General features: G+C 42.0%; 2 protein-coding genes across 2 annotated transcripts in view; one reads left to right on the forward strand and one right to left on the reverse strand.

The window, feature by feature from the left end:
- Positions 1–36: 36 nt before the first annotated feature.
- kctd3 (potassium channel tetramerization domain containing 3) lies at positions 37–12,704 on the forward strand. Its single transcript, XM_079340159.1, has 19 exons — positions 37–503; positions 897–950; positions 1,948–1,993; positions 2,366–2,439; positions 2,526–2,584; positions 3,179–3,259; positions 3,387–3,530; positions 4,049–4,139; positions 5,205–5,395; positions 5,705–5,820; positions 6,202–6,289; positions 6,380–6,496; positions 6,619–6,789; positions 6,917–7,072; positions 7,465–7,561; positions 7,720–7,913; positions 7,990–8,128; positions 8,352–8,474; positions 9,167–12,704. Exons 1-19 carry the CDS (start codon positions 433–435, stop codon positions 9,726–9,728), a joined length of 2,574 nt encoding a protein of 857 aa, XP_079196285.1. The 5' UTR covers positions 37–432; the 3' UTR covers positions 9,729–12,704.
- Positions 12,705–16,085: 3,381 nt separating this feature from the next.
- Positions 16,086–19,268, reverse strand: part of ush2a (Usher syndrome 2A (autosomal recessive, mild)) — a gene marked incomplete at its 3' end in the record, with an annotated part of 185,649 nt that continues 182,466 nt past the window's right edge. The window contains exons 90-95 of the mRNA XM_079339442.1: positions 19,174–19,257; positions 18,886–19,030; positions 18,582–18,669; positions 17,318–17,383; positions 16,584–16,784; positions 16,086–16,175 (exon numbers count right to left, since the gene is read on the reverse strand). Coding sequence (XP_079195568.1) covers positions 16,086–16,175; positions 16,584–16,784; positions 17,318–17,383; positions 18,582–18,669; positions 18,886–19,030; positions 19,174–19,257 — 674 coding nt within the window. The remainder of the gene's footprint in view (positions 16,176–16,583; positions 16,785–17,317; positions 17,384–18,581; positions 18,670–18,885; positions 19,031–19,173; positions 19,258–19,268) is intronic.

A 19,268-nucleotide genomic window follows, 5' to 3' on the forward strand; every position in this document is an offset into this window, starting at 1 on the left:
GGTGAAGACTTAAAAGTTCAATCAAAATGGTTAAGTCAGCGAAACCGGAAGTTGTTATCGGTGAACGCTCTCGCCTCACTCGTACATGGTTTGTACAGCTGTTTCTCATTGCTGATTTTCTGCGCAAGATGTTATCCACGATTTGCTCATGCAAGACACTGATGCAAACAAGCCCGCATGAAAATAATGTAATTCTTAAGTCTTTCTCATGGATAAAATAGACCACTGTCTCTCTTCGCACACGATGCGGAGATGTAACCACACTGACGACGTCCCCGCAGGTCGTGCATAGTGGATATTTTATGGACGGTGGGACGAGGGAGAGGTTGTGAGGCTGTGGAGTCGGGACATCGGCTGAGCTGGAGAGAGGAGCGTTAGCAAGCTAGCCTTTGAGTCTTTATCGTCTAAAACAGAACAGCAGCAGTCGTCATTATGGCTACGAATGGTAACAACCCACCGCCTGGGATGGGAGACATCATCCAGCTAAACGTCGGTGGGACGAGGTAAGCTTCATTAGAACATGATGCTCCCAATTTGGAACATTTGATCTTTATTCAGTTTGATAATAAATGCACGTCTGAGCAGTCATGGACGTAGATGGAGTTAATACACTACTAGGTTGTGTGTATGTTACTACTGAGTACTTTCTCAGCACTTCTTATACTAATACTGTCATAGCTGAACATTAACACCTTAAATAATATCTCATATATAAAGTCATTGGTGGTATTAAATCCACCAGTAAAGTAGTTCCTTGGTTGACATCCCTATTGTTCTGCTTTAATTATTATGATCTATTATAATAGATCCATCATTTTTGTCCTCAGAAGTACACTGACTGAGTCCACATATTCTGGCACTGATAATACATTTCCCATTGTGTCTTCATACTGAAGGTTCAGCACCTCCAGACAGACTCTGATGTGGATCCCAGACTCTTTCTTCTCAAGGTTCGTTAAATGTTGTCTGGATGTGAAAGCACATGAAGAGTCTGAACTGTCAGTCAAGTGTTACTCTCACGTCATCTCTGCAAGATCAACTAAAGAGATGAGAGGTCGCACGAATGCTGTCAGTGCATTGTGAATATTAATAACTATCTACATATTACACATGAATGGGTCTTTTTAGTATTAACATGATGGCCAAAATCAGGACATAATGTTCCTATGACCAAATATGCATCTAGCAAAGTGTGGGCTCTTAAAGCCAACTAGCATGAAGGAGATTCAACTTCTCCAGACTCCCTCTGAGGTCTGTTAAACTCTCTCTACGGCGTGGATGAGGACCCACCAGAAACAGGTCAACAAAAAGAAGAGCATGCTATAGTGCATTTGCAACCCTGTTAAACAAAAATCTTATTACATATTTAATGTTAAGTAGGCATGTTCCGTTCTCTTGTCTGTCTTGCTTCATGTCTGCTGTTTTATTGATTAAAAACATCAGGCGATTGTGTTTAAGAGAGAAAAAGGTCATGACTTGTATTATCCAATATTGAACACATGCCTTGTTTGAACGTTTTTTTTAGAAGATTTTTTGACATCAGAAATGATGTTTGTTCAGCTTTTGTCTGTCTGTCTGTCTGTCTGTCTGTCTGTCTGTCTGTCTGTCTGTCTGTCTGTCTGTCTGTCTGTCTGTCTGTCTGTCTGTCTGTCTGTCTGCAGTGTGCACAGCAGTCAAACTAGAAGCATTCTTCTTTCAAATGTGCAACATTAAACTGTAGCTAAGAGAAAACAACTAAATGGTTGTTTACTAAGCAAATAACTTGTGTTTACTTCAGGTTGTGGTAACATTGCTTGTAAGTGGAAATTGAGAAGTGTTTGGGTTAACTGGAGCTCTCTTTTTGTTTGTCTGTGTGTGTGTGTGTGTGTGTGTGTGTGTGTGTGTGTGTGTGTGTGTGTGTGTGCACGTGTGTGTACATGTGTGTGCGTGTGTATGTATGGGATCCAGTTTGCTGAGTGGAAGGATATCGACTCTTCGGGATGAAACTGGAGCTGTGAGTAGGCCTTTGCTGTTTGTCATAGAAAATCCAGCACATTATTTGCAGGCATCATGTAACATCTGAAAATGGTCTCAAAGCTTCCCTCTGCTGTGACCTGACAAAGTCTATGTCTGCTTAAAAACATTTGAGACTATATGATGATACCAGAGACACACTCGGAGGCACACACCACACAGCCAATGGTTCATCATTACACTCATCCTCTTGTTAAATGGTATACTTTTTTCTGTTTACTGTGATGGTTAAATGTCTTTTAATTATGAATCATTCCAGCCCTCCTTCGTTTAATTGTAAAAACAGTGCAGGACGTTTCTTCCTGTGGGTGATTACGTCCTGCATTCAACTCACATGTTCCTTCTTTTACAGATATTTATTGATCGGGATCCTACAGCTTTTGCACCAATTTTGAATTTTCTAAGAACCAAAGAATTAGACTTACGGTAAAGAGTCAAGACACCATTAAACAAGATCCCAGAATGTGGATCCTAGGACGATGAGGTGTTTAAACTTTTCTTCTTCTTTGTAGAGGTGTCAACATCGGTGTCCTGCGACATGAAGCAGAGTTTTACGGAATAACACCTTTAGGTGAGTACAAAGATTTAGATATTTTATGGAAAGTCTCGTATCTCATATCTCATTAGAAGGAACTGATTAACACTCACTATTAATCATTAAAACCGCTCTCACTAATTTTATTAACAGGAAATATTTGTCCTAATGTCAAATGTTGTTTGTGGCTTCGGTCTGAAAGTATTTACTGTTAGTCCTGTGAAGTCTGAGGTTGTTAACTTCCTCTTTCAGTGTTCGTAACTTCCCTGCATTGTCTGTAATTGAATGGGAAAGTTACCTTTGTGGAAACTGATCTCTTGCTCAGTCATAATGTGCATAGCATCAATCTAATACAATGGAAGTGAGTTATGCACAATCTCAGTTAGAGCAGAAAAGCAGAACTTAAATTGTTGTTTGTGATTTAAGAAAACAAAACATATTAAAGAAATAGAACTTAGGGTTTAAAATTCACTAAATAAAAATAAGTTTTAATCATGATATTAACGACTCGTATGTCCTATAGTCATTTGACAGGTGTTGTCTAAAAAAGTCTTTCACGTGACTGGTCATCATCTTTGTAGTGTTTGTCTGTGTGTCGGTACAAATGTGTGTTTATGTGTTTGTGTGCAGTGCGGCGTCTTCTGCTGTGTGAGGAGCTGGACCGCTCATCATGTGGCAGTGTCCTATTCCATGGTTACCTGCCGCCTCCAGGTAAAGACGGTAAACTGTGCGGTGCGGATAATGAACGAAAATGGTGGAATCTTTCATCGTGAACTGAATGGACTAAGTCTGCAGAAACGTCCGTGTCGTACTCTCAGTGCATGTTCCCTTCTTTCAGTGATCCCCGCGCGTAAGTCCAGCCCTGCTCCAGCCGCCTTGTCTGATGAGCATCCGGGTCCCAGTGGAGCTGAGGGCTTCACCCGTGTTGGTCCTCCTCCCCACCCTTCACTCTCACCCGGAACAGATGGCAACCGCAAGCTGGGTGAGTAACCCGGGACAGCTTTATGCAGTGTGTCCAAATGTGAAAGAAAAAACAGTTAAAGCTGTAGATTATATACATAAATGCTACTCTTGTGTGGCAAAACTCCATCTCTGTTAAAAAGTGTATCTTAACCTAAAAAAGCAAGCAGCAATGTAAAAAGGGCTGTTGTGTTGACAGCGAGCTGTCAGTTGGACTGCGTGTATGCTGTGTAGGTCTGTGTTTGTATGTTTCACATCTGTATGTGTGTGATACACACTCTAAATGGGAGAGTGAGTGTGCTTTAATGCTGCAGCTAATGTGACCTGACACATCCTTTTAGCTAACATCCCTGACTGAGGTAGCCTAGTTTCACATCAGCCTGCTCTTTGTTGAGGATGACATCAGTGTAGTGAGCTGCAATAAACAAAGAGAGAGTGCGCTCTGGACCGATGTAGAGGAACTTGAGATCCGATCTCTTCTTGCTTCCAGACCTTTTCCTATCATTACATTCAGTGTGTCTGTCCGTATTCTGTGTGTAGGTCCTGTTGTCGACCCCAGGAAAGTGCTGATCGTAGCAGGACACCACAACTGGATTGTAGCAGCTTATGCACATTATGTAATCTGCTACAGGTAATAAACCTGGCTGGTTAACTTATATCTCATGCACTCTTTGGTTCATAAGGGGGGAACTTTAAATTATTTACCATGGGAGGGTTATTATCTGTGAGGTCTCACATTTCTCACTAAAGGCTCTTCTATGTGAGCTGTTACTTTGGCTCTTCACTTGTTAGCTCCATGTGGGTTACACATCTTTAAAGGGATATTTCACCCGTTGAAACGTGAACCTGTGTTGACATTGTGCCATATATGTAGTAGAGATGTGAAATCATGTTTTTGTTAAGTTGGAGCTTTCTTGACCAATTAAAAAAGCATAAAGTGTCTTTTTTGCTCATGTGGATGAAAGACAACAACTCCCAGAATGCACAGCACCGCGGGCTACTCTCGCTTACATTAACTACGACACATACGGATGTTTCCTCAACTGACTCCGAGATTTCATCCAGAAGGAATTGGCATCTTGGATGTTCCTCACAGCCGCTGACAGGGAGAAGCCGCCTGACTATACTGCGGCTCGTAACCATAGCCACGAACATCCTTCACCCTTCACCCATATCAGTGTGAAGTTGAAACATTTTTTAACTTTACTTTTTTCAGAATTCTCGGTTCTTATCAGCTTTTACCACAGAGCGTGTTAGCATTGCTTCCTCGCACTATGGCGGATGTGAAGTTTAGATTCTGGCAGTAAGGTCCCACCTACTAATCTGTAATGTCTGGAGCTTCTGCGGTCAAAAATATGAGGAACTAGCAATGTAGCTTCACCCCTGCTAACCAAAACAACCTTTGATGGCGCAAAATGATGAGTTCGGTGTCATTGGAGGTTCCTTTTCTCAAAATAAATCCAGAGCTTTCCCGTCTCAGGACAAAATGAGGGCGGGATGCACGACCATTCAAAAATACCACCATGCTTCTAATGATACAACGCTTAATGTAAATGGGTGAAGTATCCCTTTAATGTTCTAATATGAGATAAAGATAGTCTGACAAGCTGATATAGAAGACTAAAGATTGCTAAAACATAGAGTGAGAAGAAAAGCAGGGCCAGTGGTTTGTTCTCATGTGCGTCTGACACTACAGGATAAAGGAATCTTCCGGATGGCAGCAGGTGTTTTCCTCTCCTTATCTTGACTGGACCATTGAACGCATTGCACTAAATGCCAAGGTGGTGGGCGGCCCGCACGGAGACAAGGACAAGATGGTGGCCGCTGCGTCTGAAAGCAGCATCATCCTCTGGAGCATCCATGACGGCGGCAGTGGCAATGAGATCGGTAAACAGAGTGATAGCGATGCTTGTGTTTGTTTTATTAGCGTTCTTCCCGATACAACTGGACTCTGAGAAATGCTGTACAGGCAGGGAAACACTTTGATATTCTGTGGGGATATAAACTATTATTTATTCAACTGAATTGCACCACTTATTTATACTTCATTCATAGATTGCTCTACGTGACGCTTTCAGCCTTTTTGCCCCCGTACAACATCTTTAGTGTGTGTGTACTTTTGTTACCCCTCTGACCTCCTGCACTTTTAGCCTTCACCCTCCCCACATAACCTCCTCTGTGTCCCTGTCATCCCAGGCGTCTTCAGTCTGGGTGTACCTGTGGATGATCTCTTCTTCATCGGGAACCAGCTGGTGGCTACGAGCCACACAGGGAAGGTCGGGGTGTGGAATGCTGTCACACAGCACTGGCAGGTAGGAGGGTTTGTTTTTACGCGTGTGTGTGTGTGTGTGTGTGTGTGTGTGTGTGTGTGTGTGTGTGTGTGTGTGTGTGTGTGTGTGTGTGTGTGTGTGTGTGTGTGTGTGTGTGTGTGTGTGTGTGTGTGTGTGTGTGTGTGTGTGTGTGTGTGTGTGTGAGTGAGTGAGAGAGTAGATATATAGTCGAAGACTGGTTAAGTATGTTTGTGTTTAAATGTTCTACTAAAAGGGTGAACATTTCCGAGAGGTTTGGGGTCTCAATGAGTGCTTGAGCAACGTTTACAGTTCCCACCATGTGCACACTTGTGCTTGAACAAAGTGTGCACATGGATTATCTGTATGTACTCATTGTTGGTTCTTTTTGTGTGTATCTGTCAGGTCCAAGATGTGGTTCCTATCACCAGTTGTGACACCGCAGGATCCTTTCTTCTTTTGGGCTGTAACAATGGCTCTATCTACTACATAGGTACACACACACACACACACACACACACACACACAGTGCTTAAAGGGATTTCATTTGGATGTGTTATGATTATTTTCTTTTCCTCTTCAGACATGCAAAAGTTTCCTCTAAGGATGAAGGATAACGATCTTCTCGTGACAGAGCTTTATCATGACCCTTCAAACGATGCCATCACTGCCCTGTCTGTCTACCTCACACCTAAAACCAGTCAGTAATCCACGAGTATTGTCCTTCTCCTGTCAAAAAAAAAAAATCAAAAGTAAAAAGGACCTTCCCGAATTATACCCGTCTTTTTAATGTCCTCCTTTTGTATCTGTCCCTGCTCTCAGGTGTGAGTGGGAACTGGATAGAGATAGCCTATGGAACGAGCAGCGGTGCAGTGAGAGTCATCGTGCAGCACCCAGAGACGGTAGGATCAGGGCCTCAGCTGTTTCAGACGTTCACTGTGCACAGGAGCCCCGTGACCAAGATCATGCTGTCTGAGAAACATCTGGTATCAGGTGAGAAGAGGAGGAAAGTATTTCTGACATCAGATTTGATGCAGAAAAAACCCCAAACAACCTTTGCACCTTTGTGTATACTTGTGATTAAAATGGTGTGTGATTGTTGTTTGTCTGTGCGTGTCAGTGTGTGCAGACAACAACCATGTCAGGACTTGGACTGTGACCCGGTTCAGAGGGATGATCTCCACCCAACCTGGCTCCACCCCTCTGGCTTCCTTCAAGATACTGTCACTGGAAGAGACGGAGAGCCACGGGAGCTACTGCTCGGGAAACGACATCGGTAAGAATGGAGGATCATAGGATCAAAAGTATAATCTGATGCTGTGGTGCTTGGATGTTGAGGTGACATGACTAACAATGCTTGAATCTTTATTTTTACATTTAGACTTGTTAGGTTTTTTTGAACACTGAAAAATGAAAATGCGTGTTACAAGTTTCACCCATAAGATTGGTCGCTTAAAGGAAACTGGATCCAGTCTTTAAATCGAACGTAAAGCTGCAGCAAAATGAACATGTTGGTAAATAAGACTGATCATGAATTAATCATTTATTTACAAGCGTTCTCATATTGTATTCACTCTGTCTACATAGGATTTAACTGCACATTGCACTGTGCGAAATTCTGTTTGACCTTTATAATATATTTAAAGTTGGACATTTTTCTGCTCTCAGGTCCGTTTGGAGAGAGAGACGATCAGCAGGTTTTCATACAGAAGGTGATCCCCATCACAAACAAACTGTTTGTGAGACTTTCATCGACTGGAAAGAGGTAAAATATTCTGACTCTGTCTTTGATCGCTCTAAAAATGTACCTTATCAATTTCTTAGTCATATAACCTGGGGCTACTTCTACTTTATTTGACCTATGTCTGGACTTAGAGTTTTTTGTATTTGTACGCTCTATGTTGATGTGTGTGTGTTTGTCAGGATCTGTGAGGTGCAGTCTGTAGATTGCACGACCATATCTTGCTTCATGGTACGAGAGTGTGAGGGCTCCAGCCGGATGGGATCCCGTCCTCGACGCTATCTTTTCACCGGTCACGGCAACGGAAGCATCCAAATGTGGGACCTGACGACGGCGATGGACACAGCCAACAAAGGAGAGGAGAGGAAGAGAGAGGGTGAGGGAAGGAAAGAGAGAGAGAGAGAGTGATGGAAGTGCATACATGAATCCTGAAGACGCTCTTGTGTTTATAGATGTAGGCGGACCAACAGAAGAAGAGCTGCTGCAGCTGCTGGATCAGTGTGACCTGAGCACCTCTCGCTGTGCTACACCAAATATAAGCCCCGCCCCCTCTGTCCTGCACCACACACGCCTCCGGGAGTCCTGCTCAAGGTGAGAATGAAACGCAACAACAAATAATGAGGAAAAATAGACAAAGTAATGAGGTAGTAATCAACCATGACCAACACTTGACCTTCCAACTCTGAACCAGCACTGAATCATCTTTGCATGTCCACGTGAAATAAGACGAACGGTTGATCATAATTGTCTGAATATTTCTTTACCCCAGCCATGAAGCTGTTGCATCCCTGTCTCTCTCTTTCATTGTCTGCAGTCTGCAGCTACAGGCCCAGGAGCCAATCCCTGAGAGTCAGGCCACTTATGGAGCAGTGAGACCCTACAGAGAGAGCCCCCTGCTGGCCCGCGCACGGAGAACCGAGTCCTTCCACAGTTACCGGTCTGTTCACCTATATTCACAAATCCTCACTGACCCCTATGCCTGTCAAGACATGCTGATTTTTTCTGACTTTCGTTCTTGAAAACTACTGATTAGATTCAGTACAAAATGTAAACAGAGTAAAGTTCTGTGTGTTGAAAATATTTATTATAATATAATAAATATGTTTTAATGTAGTTTTTTAAATAAGTCAATAATAATAGCTTGGTTTTATACAGTATAGTGTAATTCAAGAAACCAAAAAATGCTTTACGTGAGATGAGTAAACAAATAATCTCCTTTAGCTCTTTTGTACTTATTCTGTGGAAGAAACTGAGGGGACTCCTGTTGAGAGAACGAACCAAATAATAAAAAAAAATGTGTGCCCACCTTAATCAAAATTTTGAATAAAGATTCTTTAGGTTGTTTAAGTTGTGTATAGGATCATATTGTTAATATCTTTTCTCTTATGTATGTTTTTTTATGCAGATTTTGTTCATATGGATAATGTTGGAAGATTTAGATTTTGAATTGGATGACTTGAAGATAAGCATTTTGCACCTCATCAAAATGAGCCAGATTAAATGTTCCACCTTTATTTCATTGTGTTAAATGAGAGAATTTAGCCAATAAAAAGCCAGTGAAGTTTTGCTTAGGACCATTAATACCTGGTTATAAACTGCAAACTGCTTTGAAATTCCTTCCTTCCTTAGAGACTTCCAAAACTTCAGCCTGAGTCGAGGCATCCTGGACTCACAAGGCCCCAGCCAGCCGCCTGACACTCGACGCTCGCTCTGTGACTTTGGATCTGAGGACAGCGAGAGGAGAGCATCCGCTATGGAGCTCTGGGCCTGTCGAACAGCGAGCTCCAGCTCTAATACTATTGCAGCTCTGACGACTGCTGGTGTTGGCGGGTTGAAAGCAGAAGGTGCTCAAGAATCACCACGGCAACCACCTGACAGCCCGATTCCTGGAGGCGACGTGAGGCGAAAGGTTCTCCCACAGCCGGAGGACGGAGAGGGTTCAGGATCAGGTGGAGAAGGCGTAAAAGCAGAGGGAGGTGTGAGGAAGAGAGGAGTACTAGAAGGAGGCTTTCTTGGGAGGAAGAGGGCTCCCCCAGTGCCTCACCTCTCCTCCCTCCCCTCTGGATCTGACGGAGGAGGAAGCGACTCTTCATCAAACGCCTCCCCTTCCCCAACCAAACTTTCCTCCTCCACCTCACCTCGACATCGGAAGCTGGCCCCTGAGCTGTCCAATCAGGACAGCTGTTTGTGACGACGCTCTGTGCCGCCGCCCCCCCCCCCCCCCAACCGCCCCCCCCCCCCCCCCCCCTCCTCCTCATACTCACATTTAAGAGGAATCATCTTGTAGGATGTGCTCTGTAGGTGCATGTGGAAACTGAGACCTGCTGATCACACTAGAGGAGGAATATGGCAACTACAGGACTTTCCATCCACTCTATTAAAGGTCTTTGTGGTGATATAACTGGATAAAAAGGACTTTCCTCTTAGGGATGCCACACTGATGAGTAGTATCTGAGGTCAGGTCATTTTTACTCAGTTTGCTAAATGCACCGAAAAGTCAGTGGAACTTTAGCATGGCATCTTATTTATGACTTTAAATTCTGTCGTGCAGCATGAGCTAACAGCATGCTATCTCAGCCGGGAGAGGAGTGCATTTAGTTTTTTTAATCTTTTAAAAGACTTCATGTTCTGACACACGCAAATCGGCTGCTTACAACTGGAGATCCAACTTTGTGAGTTTGCTCCTGGAGTTGGTTTGAAGTCTTCACAGATGGCTAATGTCTAGAGGCGGAACATTTAGGATCAAATCTGCAGCCCGTTTTCTTAGTTGGTCCAGGAGAACTCCCCGTTTTAAGGTTGTTTGTGTCTTATCAGTTATTGGAGAGTCCAGCCTACAAAGGAAAGTATTTGACCTATACTCTGATAGGGACAACTCATTTTAGATTAAATCAAATCAAATACTCCATATAAATTGACATTATAAAGATATAAACATTTTATTTGACTCACATTCATTTCATGGCTGGACTCAAACAAACACCAACTCACATTTTAGAAATCAGCTTCTTATTTAAGATGGTGAAGCCAGCAGATCTTTACTTTTGTGTCAGATACATGTTTATTATTGGTTTAAATATTTACTATCAGTTCAGTTTCCTTTAAGATTTTTAGTCCCCTTTAATGACAGAAGTGAGGATCATGTGAGTGTCTGACACTGTGTGTCAAATTTCTGCTTTAACTCACTATAAACATGTTTCCAAGGACAGACTTTGGCAGCTACTTGAATCTAAATGCTGCAGCCAGAGACACAATGGTAGACGTTAAAGCACTGACACCAGGCGCTACATCTCCCTGTTCCAGTGTGCGGTACACGCAGCTGCTTGGTTACAACAGAGATTAAGGCGCAAAACACCAAGACTATCAAGTTCTGACATGGAAAGCATCAGGAAGGCAGAACGTTGTGACGTCTGTTCTGAACAGGAAAATCTTCCTTTAACAAAAGCAAACAAGCTGAAAACTCAGAGCCCCTCCATCATGCCTCATCACCACAGGAAAAGCTCAGGTTGTCTGCTATGATACAGGTCATTCACGTATCAGAGCGATACATTAGCTAGCAGTTTGCAACAATAACAAAAACACGTAGCTCACCTTATTAGATCACAGTTATGTAATACATATCACTTTAACCTTTCTTTTGGCAAATGTCTGCAATGAAAAATGTCCAGTCCAGTACAGAAGAAGTGTGAGGCAATATCATTAAACATGTTCTGTGGAAGTGAACGTGGAGCCTTCAGTTTGAGCTCGCCAGAGAGTGGAGAGGAATCATTAATTCCAATCAGAGGTGGTCTCTGTGCAAGATGGCATACCTTATTATTCACAGTGCAATTCACTTTTCCTTTTTTATTTTTATTTTTTTACAGTTTACAAGGACCTACACTACATCACTTTACTCGAAATGTGTCTTGTTTTAGTTGTGGATGACTGTTGCAGTGCCTTATTTCACTTGAGTGACCGTTATCAGCCTGTTTGTGTTTTAGCTGAGAAGGATTCTGACCAAAGGTGTGTGAAGGCAGGAACATTGTGGAGCCACATCTGCTCTGATAGTCTCATGACGGGCTGACACCAGGCCAGATTTAATTCTACCCGTGGTTGCTTTAATTGATAAGAACTACATGTTAAATCATTACCTCCTGTTTTAAATATTGACCCAGGTTTAAAGTGACACATCCAAAACTTCGATCTCAAACCTGGAGGATCTTAAACATACTTGGTAACGTTGTGAAAGCATGTTTTGTTGGAAAGGAAAACAACACACATTTACAAGTTTGAAAAGCAGAAAGAGAGCTGAAAGTAAGAGGACAGAACGCGTGATGAGCACGCTGGTTTTGTGAGGTAACAGCTGCTTCACTGGTTCATCCCTCTGTGAGATCTCTGCAAGCTGTTTGTCAGGAGCAGAAGCCACACCAGCTCTATGGTGTATCTACGGTACTTTATAATATGACTTTGGAGAACCCTGAAAAAAATGGTGACGTAAATATGATTTGCCAAATTGAGGCAGCTGTTTAACCTTTTATTTTAATATCTATTTTGGTTACATGCTTTTTATTTCAAGACGCACTGATCACATGGTCTCTGCTTGCTTGTACAAAGATGTACCTTTACTCCCTCATTTTACCCGTGTGTAACCTAAACAGACATAATCTGAACAAAGTCCTGATGAGGATGCATTGATGTTGAATCTTACACTGTTATCCATTACATAATGTTGATAATCATATATTGTTACATTTACGTGACCATGCTATTGGACCTAACAGCATTTGCACTTGCACTATTAAGACTAATATTAAAGCAACTTGCTAGTGTTTATTTTATATTTAAAAAAAATACATATATATATAGTTTGAAGTGTTTCTGAGCATAACTGTTTAACGTGTCGTCCCTCACTTTCTCTCTGGCTATGTTTACAATATATTACAGCCACATGTTAGTGAGCTCAAACACATGTTGTTTCCACAGCCCTGTACTTCAGTGTCTTACATCATGTGTGTGTGTGTGAGCTGCTTTATACTGTCATATTATTTACAAATGCCTATAATATCGATCTACTTTGGCTTTAACTTTGAGTCTCAGTGTTGTTTACATTAAAACTGTGTTCACTGAAAACGCTGACAAGAACTCTCTGAAGAGTTGCATTGACCGTTAAGAAATAAATGTGTTGTCGGTTATCCATTTTTTTTTTTTTTTTTTTTTTTAAAGATTTATTTTTGGCGTCTTTATGCCTTTATTGTAGAGGGAGGACAGTGGATAGAGTCGGAAGGGGGGAGAGAGAGTGGGGAGAGACATGCGGGAAATGGGCCACAGGCCGGACGCGAACCCGGGCCGCCCGCGCGCGAGGACTGAGCCTCAATACGTGGGGTCGCGCGCACTGCCGCTGCGCCACCGGCGACCCCCGGTTATCCATTTTTACTGGGTTTTTTTTCTTTCAAATGTAAAAACTCTTAACTGACTCCAGTCCAGTTATCAAGTCAGTTGAAACAACAGATGAAGAGTAGCTGAAATTATGACGTGAATTATTTGTCACCGTGGAGATGATGCTTTTAGAGAAAGAAAAAATAGTTTGACTTTTTTATCTGCACATTTCCCTTTTCAAATGATGCTCAGAACAAAAGGCAAGCAGGCTGAAACACATGCTGCCTCTCACTGCGGATAGTTAGCACATGATTTGTGAGAATAAGCTCCCAGAGTACACATTTTGGGGTTTTTTTGGGCGTCCGAGGTGTGTGTGTGTGTGTGTGTGTGTGTGTGTGTCCGAACCCTTCCATTTCACTAACCTTCCCGTTCAGACAGTCTCCTCTCTGAGACGCCGTCTGTCGTCATCATGATTTATGAGTTTAATAAAACCGTGTGTGTGTGTGTGTGTGTGTACGTGTGTGTGTGTGTACGTGTGTGTGTGTGTGTGTGTAGCTCACGGCCATACTGTCCCTTACAATCACTCCACAAGCTTTCTTTTCACAGCCTCTCCCTCCCTGCGTAGCTGACAATAGCTGTGAATGTGGCTGTGAATGTTTAAGAAGTGTCCTTGTCAGGCTGCTGTCCTTGAGCGAGGGCACGCTTGTTACTGCCAGTTTGTTAATTTCAAACTTGGCATGATGTTCCCTAAAGGGACGCAGGAGCAAAACTAAATTACTGCACAGTTTTGATGGAGATAGCGGCCCTCTGTGTGTTTGACTGCACAGCTGACAACACGCCGGAGTTTTCCAAACTCAGCAGATGAGTCTTCCTGAAATCTCGTTTCAACTTCAGCAAAAGCCCCTGACCAGCCTGAGTGTCTGTGAGGAGCTCATTCACACAGATGAATTCTGATGTCTCACAGTCACGTTTAACCATTTCTTATCACTGTGTGTAAAAGCACCAGTTCAAATGCTTCTTTAGATTTGAAAACAAACTGTGTCTGGAGTTGTAAATATCTGAGGTTCTCCAGTAGTGTGTTCCTCTGCTGTGCACCCATCCAGCACAATGCTCATTGAACTCTTAGTGCTAACTATGAAGCTTTCTTTAACCTTTGTCTTCAAGTGAAAATGAACGTGTGACCCAAAGGACACTCACTTAATCAAAGAACTAATATATCATGTGGCGTTTTGTCCTCTTTCATTACAACACATGGCTTTGGATGTCAGAGTCTCCTTTTGATTACTACTTTTAAATACGGACTTCTCTTTTCATGAAGGACTAAAACATGTTCACTTTTAGTTTGCATAAAAGTTCTCCATCATCCCAATCCAAACACTTCAGGCTCAACTGTCTCAACTGATAAAGTGCATGGAGAGATAGAAGTAGGAGGAGGGATTTTTAAAGAACTTAATAACCAATAGCAAATAGACAATCATAAAAAAACAAAAAAAAAGCTGTTTGCACAGGTTCTTAATGTTCACATGGAGAAACACAAGGAGAAGGATCTTGACCATTGGTCCGGTTTATAATTTCACACAGAGATAGAAACAGAAAATAATCAATAAAACATCTTTTAATTCAACATTTATACAACAGCCATAAATAATACTGAACGTGTAAAAAAATAATGTCAAAAAAAATGAACAAGAATCAATATTCAACTTCAGCATCAACATCACACAGAAATTCAACTTCAAATTCATCTCTATCTAACACAGATTCTACCATGTCCTTCTGAAAGTGACCGGCCTGACTCAGGGACTCCTAACACAGAGCACGGTCTCATGTGGTCTATGGACAACATGCAGACATGTTGATCTTCCATTAGAAGATAGTGTTACAGTGAAAACTGAAAAAACACTCAAACAACATGGAGTCTGGATTCTACTTCCTTTAGTTTTTATAAAGTGAAATGCTGATATTCAGCCTAACTAGCAGGAACAAAGCTTGAATGTATGATGTTCAGCTGCTTAATACTTACACTCAACTGTTTGTCAACAACAAATATTGTACACAAAAAGTAATCACTTTGGGCCTTCAAGTTCAATCCTACAACTACAACATTAAGACGGCACATCTGTGAATTCCAGCCACATAACACTTTAAAAAAACACAATTGGCATTTTTGTCACAAAAATACTAACAAGGCCATGAGACACAACTGATATTATTGCTGCTGATGATGTGAATGTATCTGGTGTAGATATACTGTATGTACCGAGGTACAGAGCTTAGGCTCATCTTTGAAACTAAACTGTCAATAGTTGGCAAGCAGAGACGGTTCATCAACAGAGCAGAGATTCAGATTCAAGCTTTCAAAGTGACTGCTGATTGTTACCATAACAGAACTGTATTTAAGGAGGTTGGAGCGTTGCCTCAACTAAAATAAAGACTTTAGATCCTTGAAGATAAATGTTGCTTGATGTGATATGACATTCACAGAGGGACAGGAAATGTGGGGAGCGAGAGAGTGGGGGATGAGGACCAGGACGAGATCCTGCAACCAGTGAGACCGATACTTTAGCATCTGTATATTAGTGCATGCTCAACAAACGGAGCTAAACCAGCACTCTCATTTAATATTATGTTTAAAGTCTTTCTAGTAAACTTTGTATTTCTATCATAAAAGATAACACACTGTCCCCTCAAATCTCCACTGCTCATCCCCCTCGTACTAATTGGTCTATGTTACTGCAATATCATGACAAAGGGGCATTAATTGGTTTTGTTCTGTGGAGGCAGAGAGGCCCCTGTAACAGGGAGCTATAGTACACAACAGGTTAAGAGTGAGGATTTTGATTTGTAAAATGGTATTTATTACTTTCCTTTACTTTAATGGCTTATCCATGTAACTACTCTTTTTTTCAATTAGACAAACATTTGATAAGTGTTTTATTAGATCTCTTTATAACTCTTTTGCTTTACAACTATGATGTGCTGCAAAACATGTGGCAACTTTGCTCTGAAAGAAAAAAAACTAAACACTATCCCAACTTAAATATCCAACTCTTAAAACGCCCTCGATGCATCACCATGAAAGGTGAACCTGCTCTTCAGTTGGGATCAGTATTTCCCGATGAATGCCTATCATCACATCGTTTTGTGAAACTGCATCAAATCAATATTCTTTCAGGCATAGCGTAGATTGTCTGTCTTAAAGATGTGTGTCTGTGAACATGGTGTGTTCCTTTGTCCCAGAACTGAAGGCTTTGATGGCGTCCACAAACTCATCTTCTTCGACATACTGAAAGAGACCATCATGGACATGAGTGACTACATATGAAGAGTGTAATGTCTGTAACAACTTCTTCTGGGTAGGTGAGGAAGAGGCAATGAACAGGTCTCTGATTTACTGTGTGACATCTAGAAGCTCATGTGTTTGGCTCACACAGTCTTATCTGTGCTGCTCCACAATTGTCATGAAAACATTTGCTCATACATTTTCTGTGTTTGAAGAACTGTTGACAGAAAATCTTTGACATTGAGGTCGAGCCCTTATCTTGCATCCTTTGAGTGAAGTCGGGCTTTTCTACCTTATTTTTCTCTAAATTTCCCAAAGATTCGTTCTCGGACCTCCTCGATGACCATGTAGACACGAATACTGTCTGTATAATAAAATCCTTATTGAACATACACATTATTTCTTTCTTACCAGTCCAGAATCGTGTCCCAGTGGATTGTCCCAACCTCCTTCTTCTAGCATCAGGGACTTCCTGTCGATCAGCTGACTGACGCTGCGGTGCAAGGAATGCTGGGAGTAACTCTGGCTGAGGTCTGTGTCACTGGGGACCCTCAGGACTGACATGGGGCTGAACCGGGAGCTGCTGCTGATGATCTTTGTGTCTGTCAGACCCTAAAAAATAGTTTTTTATAGTCAGACCAGATGTTAAAGTGACTTTAGGTGAACTTTATTTTATGGCTGAATTTCTTTCAGCTTTTTGAATGAACAAACACAGTCAACAGCAATATCATATATACGATACAGTGTCATGATGTACCAGCTGTTATTGTCACAACAATCAACAGGGGGCACTGCTTAGCAAGAACTGGAGCTTGGATCATACAAAAGAGGGGCTGAGCTTCTGGTTTTTATAACATATGAATCATCTCAGTACACACACACACACACACACACACACATGCACGCACACACACACACACACACGCATGCACACACACACACAAAGCATGCATGAACACAAGTGAAACAAGCATGCGCAGTGAGGCACCCACACAGATCAGTCCCGTACCTCGGTGTACACAGTGAAGCTTTTTAGAATAACGTTGCTGATCTCAACACAGCCTGCTACAGTGTCAAACTGCAGGGGGACAATAAGACACACGTATAAGGGTTTGACAATTAAAAAAAAGAGAAAACAATCTTACTGTGGGACGGTCAGGGAGGAGCACAGAGCTGTGGAGATGTTTAGAGCACAACTCAGGACAGGACCTCTGAGACAGAGACAGAGAGAGAGAGAGAGAGAGAGAGAGAGAGAGAGAGAGAGAGAGACAGAGAGAGAGACAGAGAGAGAGACAGAGAGAGAGAGAGAGAGAGAGAGAGAGAGAGAGATGATTGAGAAAGTGTTTATAGGAGGGAGGGAATCAGAAGTGAAAGAAAAAAGAAGAAGAAAGAAGAAATATTGACAGATAAAAAAAGAACAAAAAGAAAATGTCCTTTATAAAAAATAATCAAGTATTTTGTGGTTGTTGAAAGGGGTGATATGTAGATAAAGCTGGGTGATGAACAAACTGAAATCGTTGTAAATATTGTAAATATAAAGTTTTCTTTTGTTCCTCTGAATCAATGTTACACAACTCCTTATTTATAAAAGCTCAGACGATGACATTCAGTGTGAGGGGAGGTTTTCCTCTGACGTTAAACTGAGCAGCTCACTCTTTGTTCAGGGAGTCCTGATTAGTGTGAGTAGTGAATGTAGAAAATCTAGAATTTCTGAAATTGCTGTGCACCAAGTCCACTGACATGGCAACAAAATGAATACAACACCTGTTAATCTGCAGGAATCAATTACACAACGAGTCAGAGTAACAAAAAAATAATAACTATTTTTAACTTAGTACCTCATATAAATACCTAAATATAAATATTGTAAATGTACTTGATGACATAAAACATTTGCTGTAATGTTACTAATCCGTGTGTCTCTATGCGGCCTGTGAGTGGAGAACGGTGTCATCAGGCACATCTCACTAAAGAAGCTGCAGAACCAGAGCTCGCTCTTTCTCCTACTATAGATGTGACTCCCAGCGAGCACAGCAGCTAGCTACCTGACACTTCTTATGCTTTCAACTAAATTTGACACACCCTGTCACACTCATCCATACAGACATGATAATACAGATTGATTGACCTTTTCCTACTTTTATAGACAGTAAATGGTCAAATGAAAACACTTAAAATGGTGAAGTTAGTTTGAGCTTCCTTTGTTACAAATAGGAGCCCCCCCCCCCCCCCCCCCCCCCCATGTCCTTCTAGCCCCCCAGTAAATGTCTCCTTTCTCAGTGGACAGTAACCTGACCATCATCTGGCTGGACTGGACCGAGTCCTTCTCCCTCAACGGGTACCTGAAGGAGTACAGTGTGACAGAGAGCCGGCTGACGGTCTACACTGGCTTCTACAACGCCCTCTCACCGTGTACGTCTCTCCTCCTGGTTTCCTGCTCTTCTGAAGCATGACCAGCGGAGGGCGCTCTCTGGCTGATGGAGTCTTCCTCAGGGCTCTAGAGGGGAGAAAAAACATTTACCCAGATCAAATTGTCAGTGGCTTTTGATCAACTTTGCTATATTGTACACAAAAACATTAAATAATAATAGTTTGAAATATTTGTGTGGTAATGAACTGGTGCAGAGTCCTTGAGAAGGAGACGTCTTTTTGTTTTCTATTTCAGTCATGCACTTTTCACTTTTTGAATTTTTGAATGATACATCTGGACTACCTTTGTAGCACCAGGCCCAGCAGGATGGCCAGCAGAAACAGACCAAGCAGAGCTAACAACAAGATGAACCACAGCTCAGAGTAAACTGGTGTGGCTGTCATGCTGATGCCGTGTTTATCGCCGTCTTCTGCCTCAACAGGAGGACCTGCAGAGAGAGACATATTCAACATACTTCTGGTATGATGTTGTTTTTGTTGCGTTTAAATTGCTACTTTTACACAAATGAAGTCACAAACAGATAAACAAACGTTTCTTGAACTGAGTTGTGTGTCCGTGTGTGTTAGTTACCTTGGCCTGTGGCAGGGCTGTATCTGATGATTGGAGTACTTGCACTTCCACTGTTTGTGGTACAAGTCACCTGGAATGACAAAGCTAGAAGAGAA

Source organism: Symphodus melops, assembly GCF_947650265.1.
Source record: "Symphodus melops genome assembly, chromosome: 3".
Classification (NCBI taxonomy): domain Eukaryota; kingdom Metazoa; phylum Chordata; class Actinopteri; order Labriformes; family Labridae; genus Symphodus; species Symphodus melops.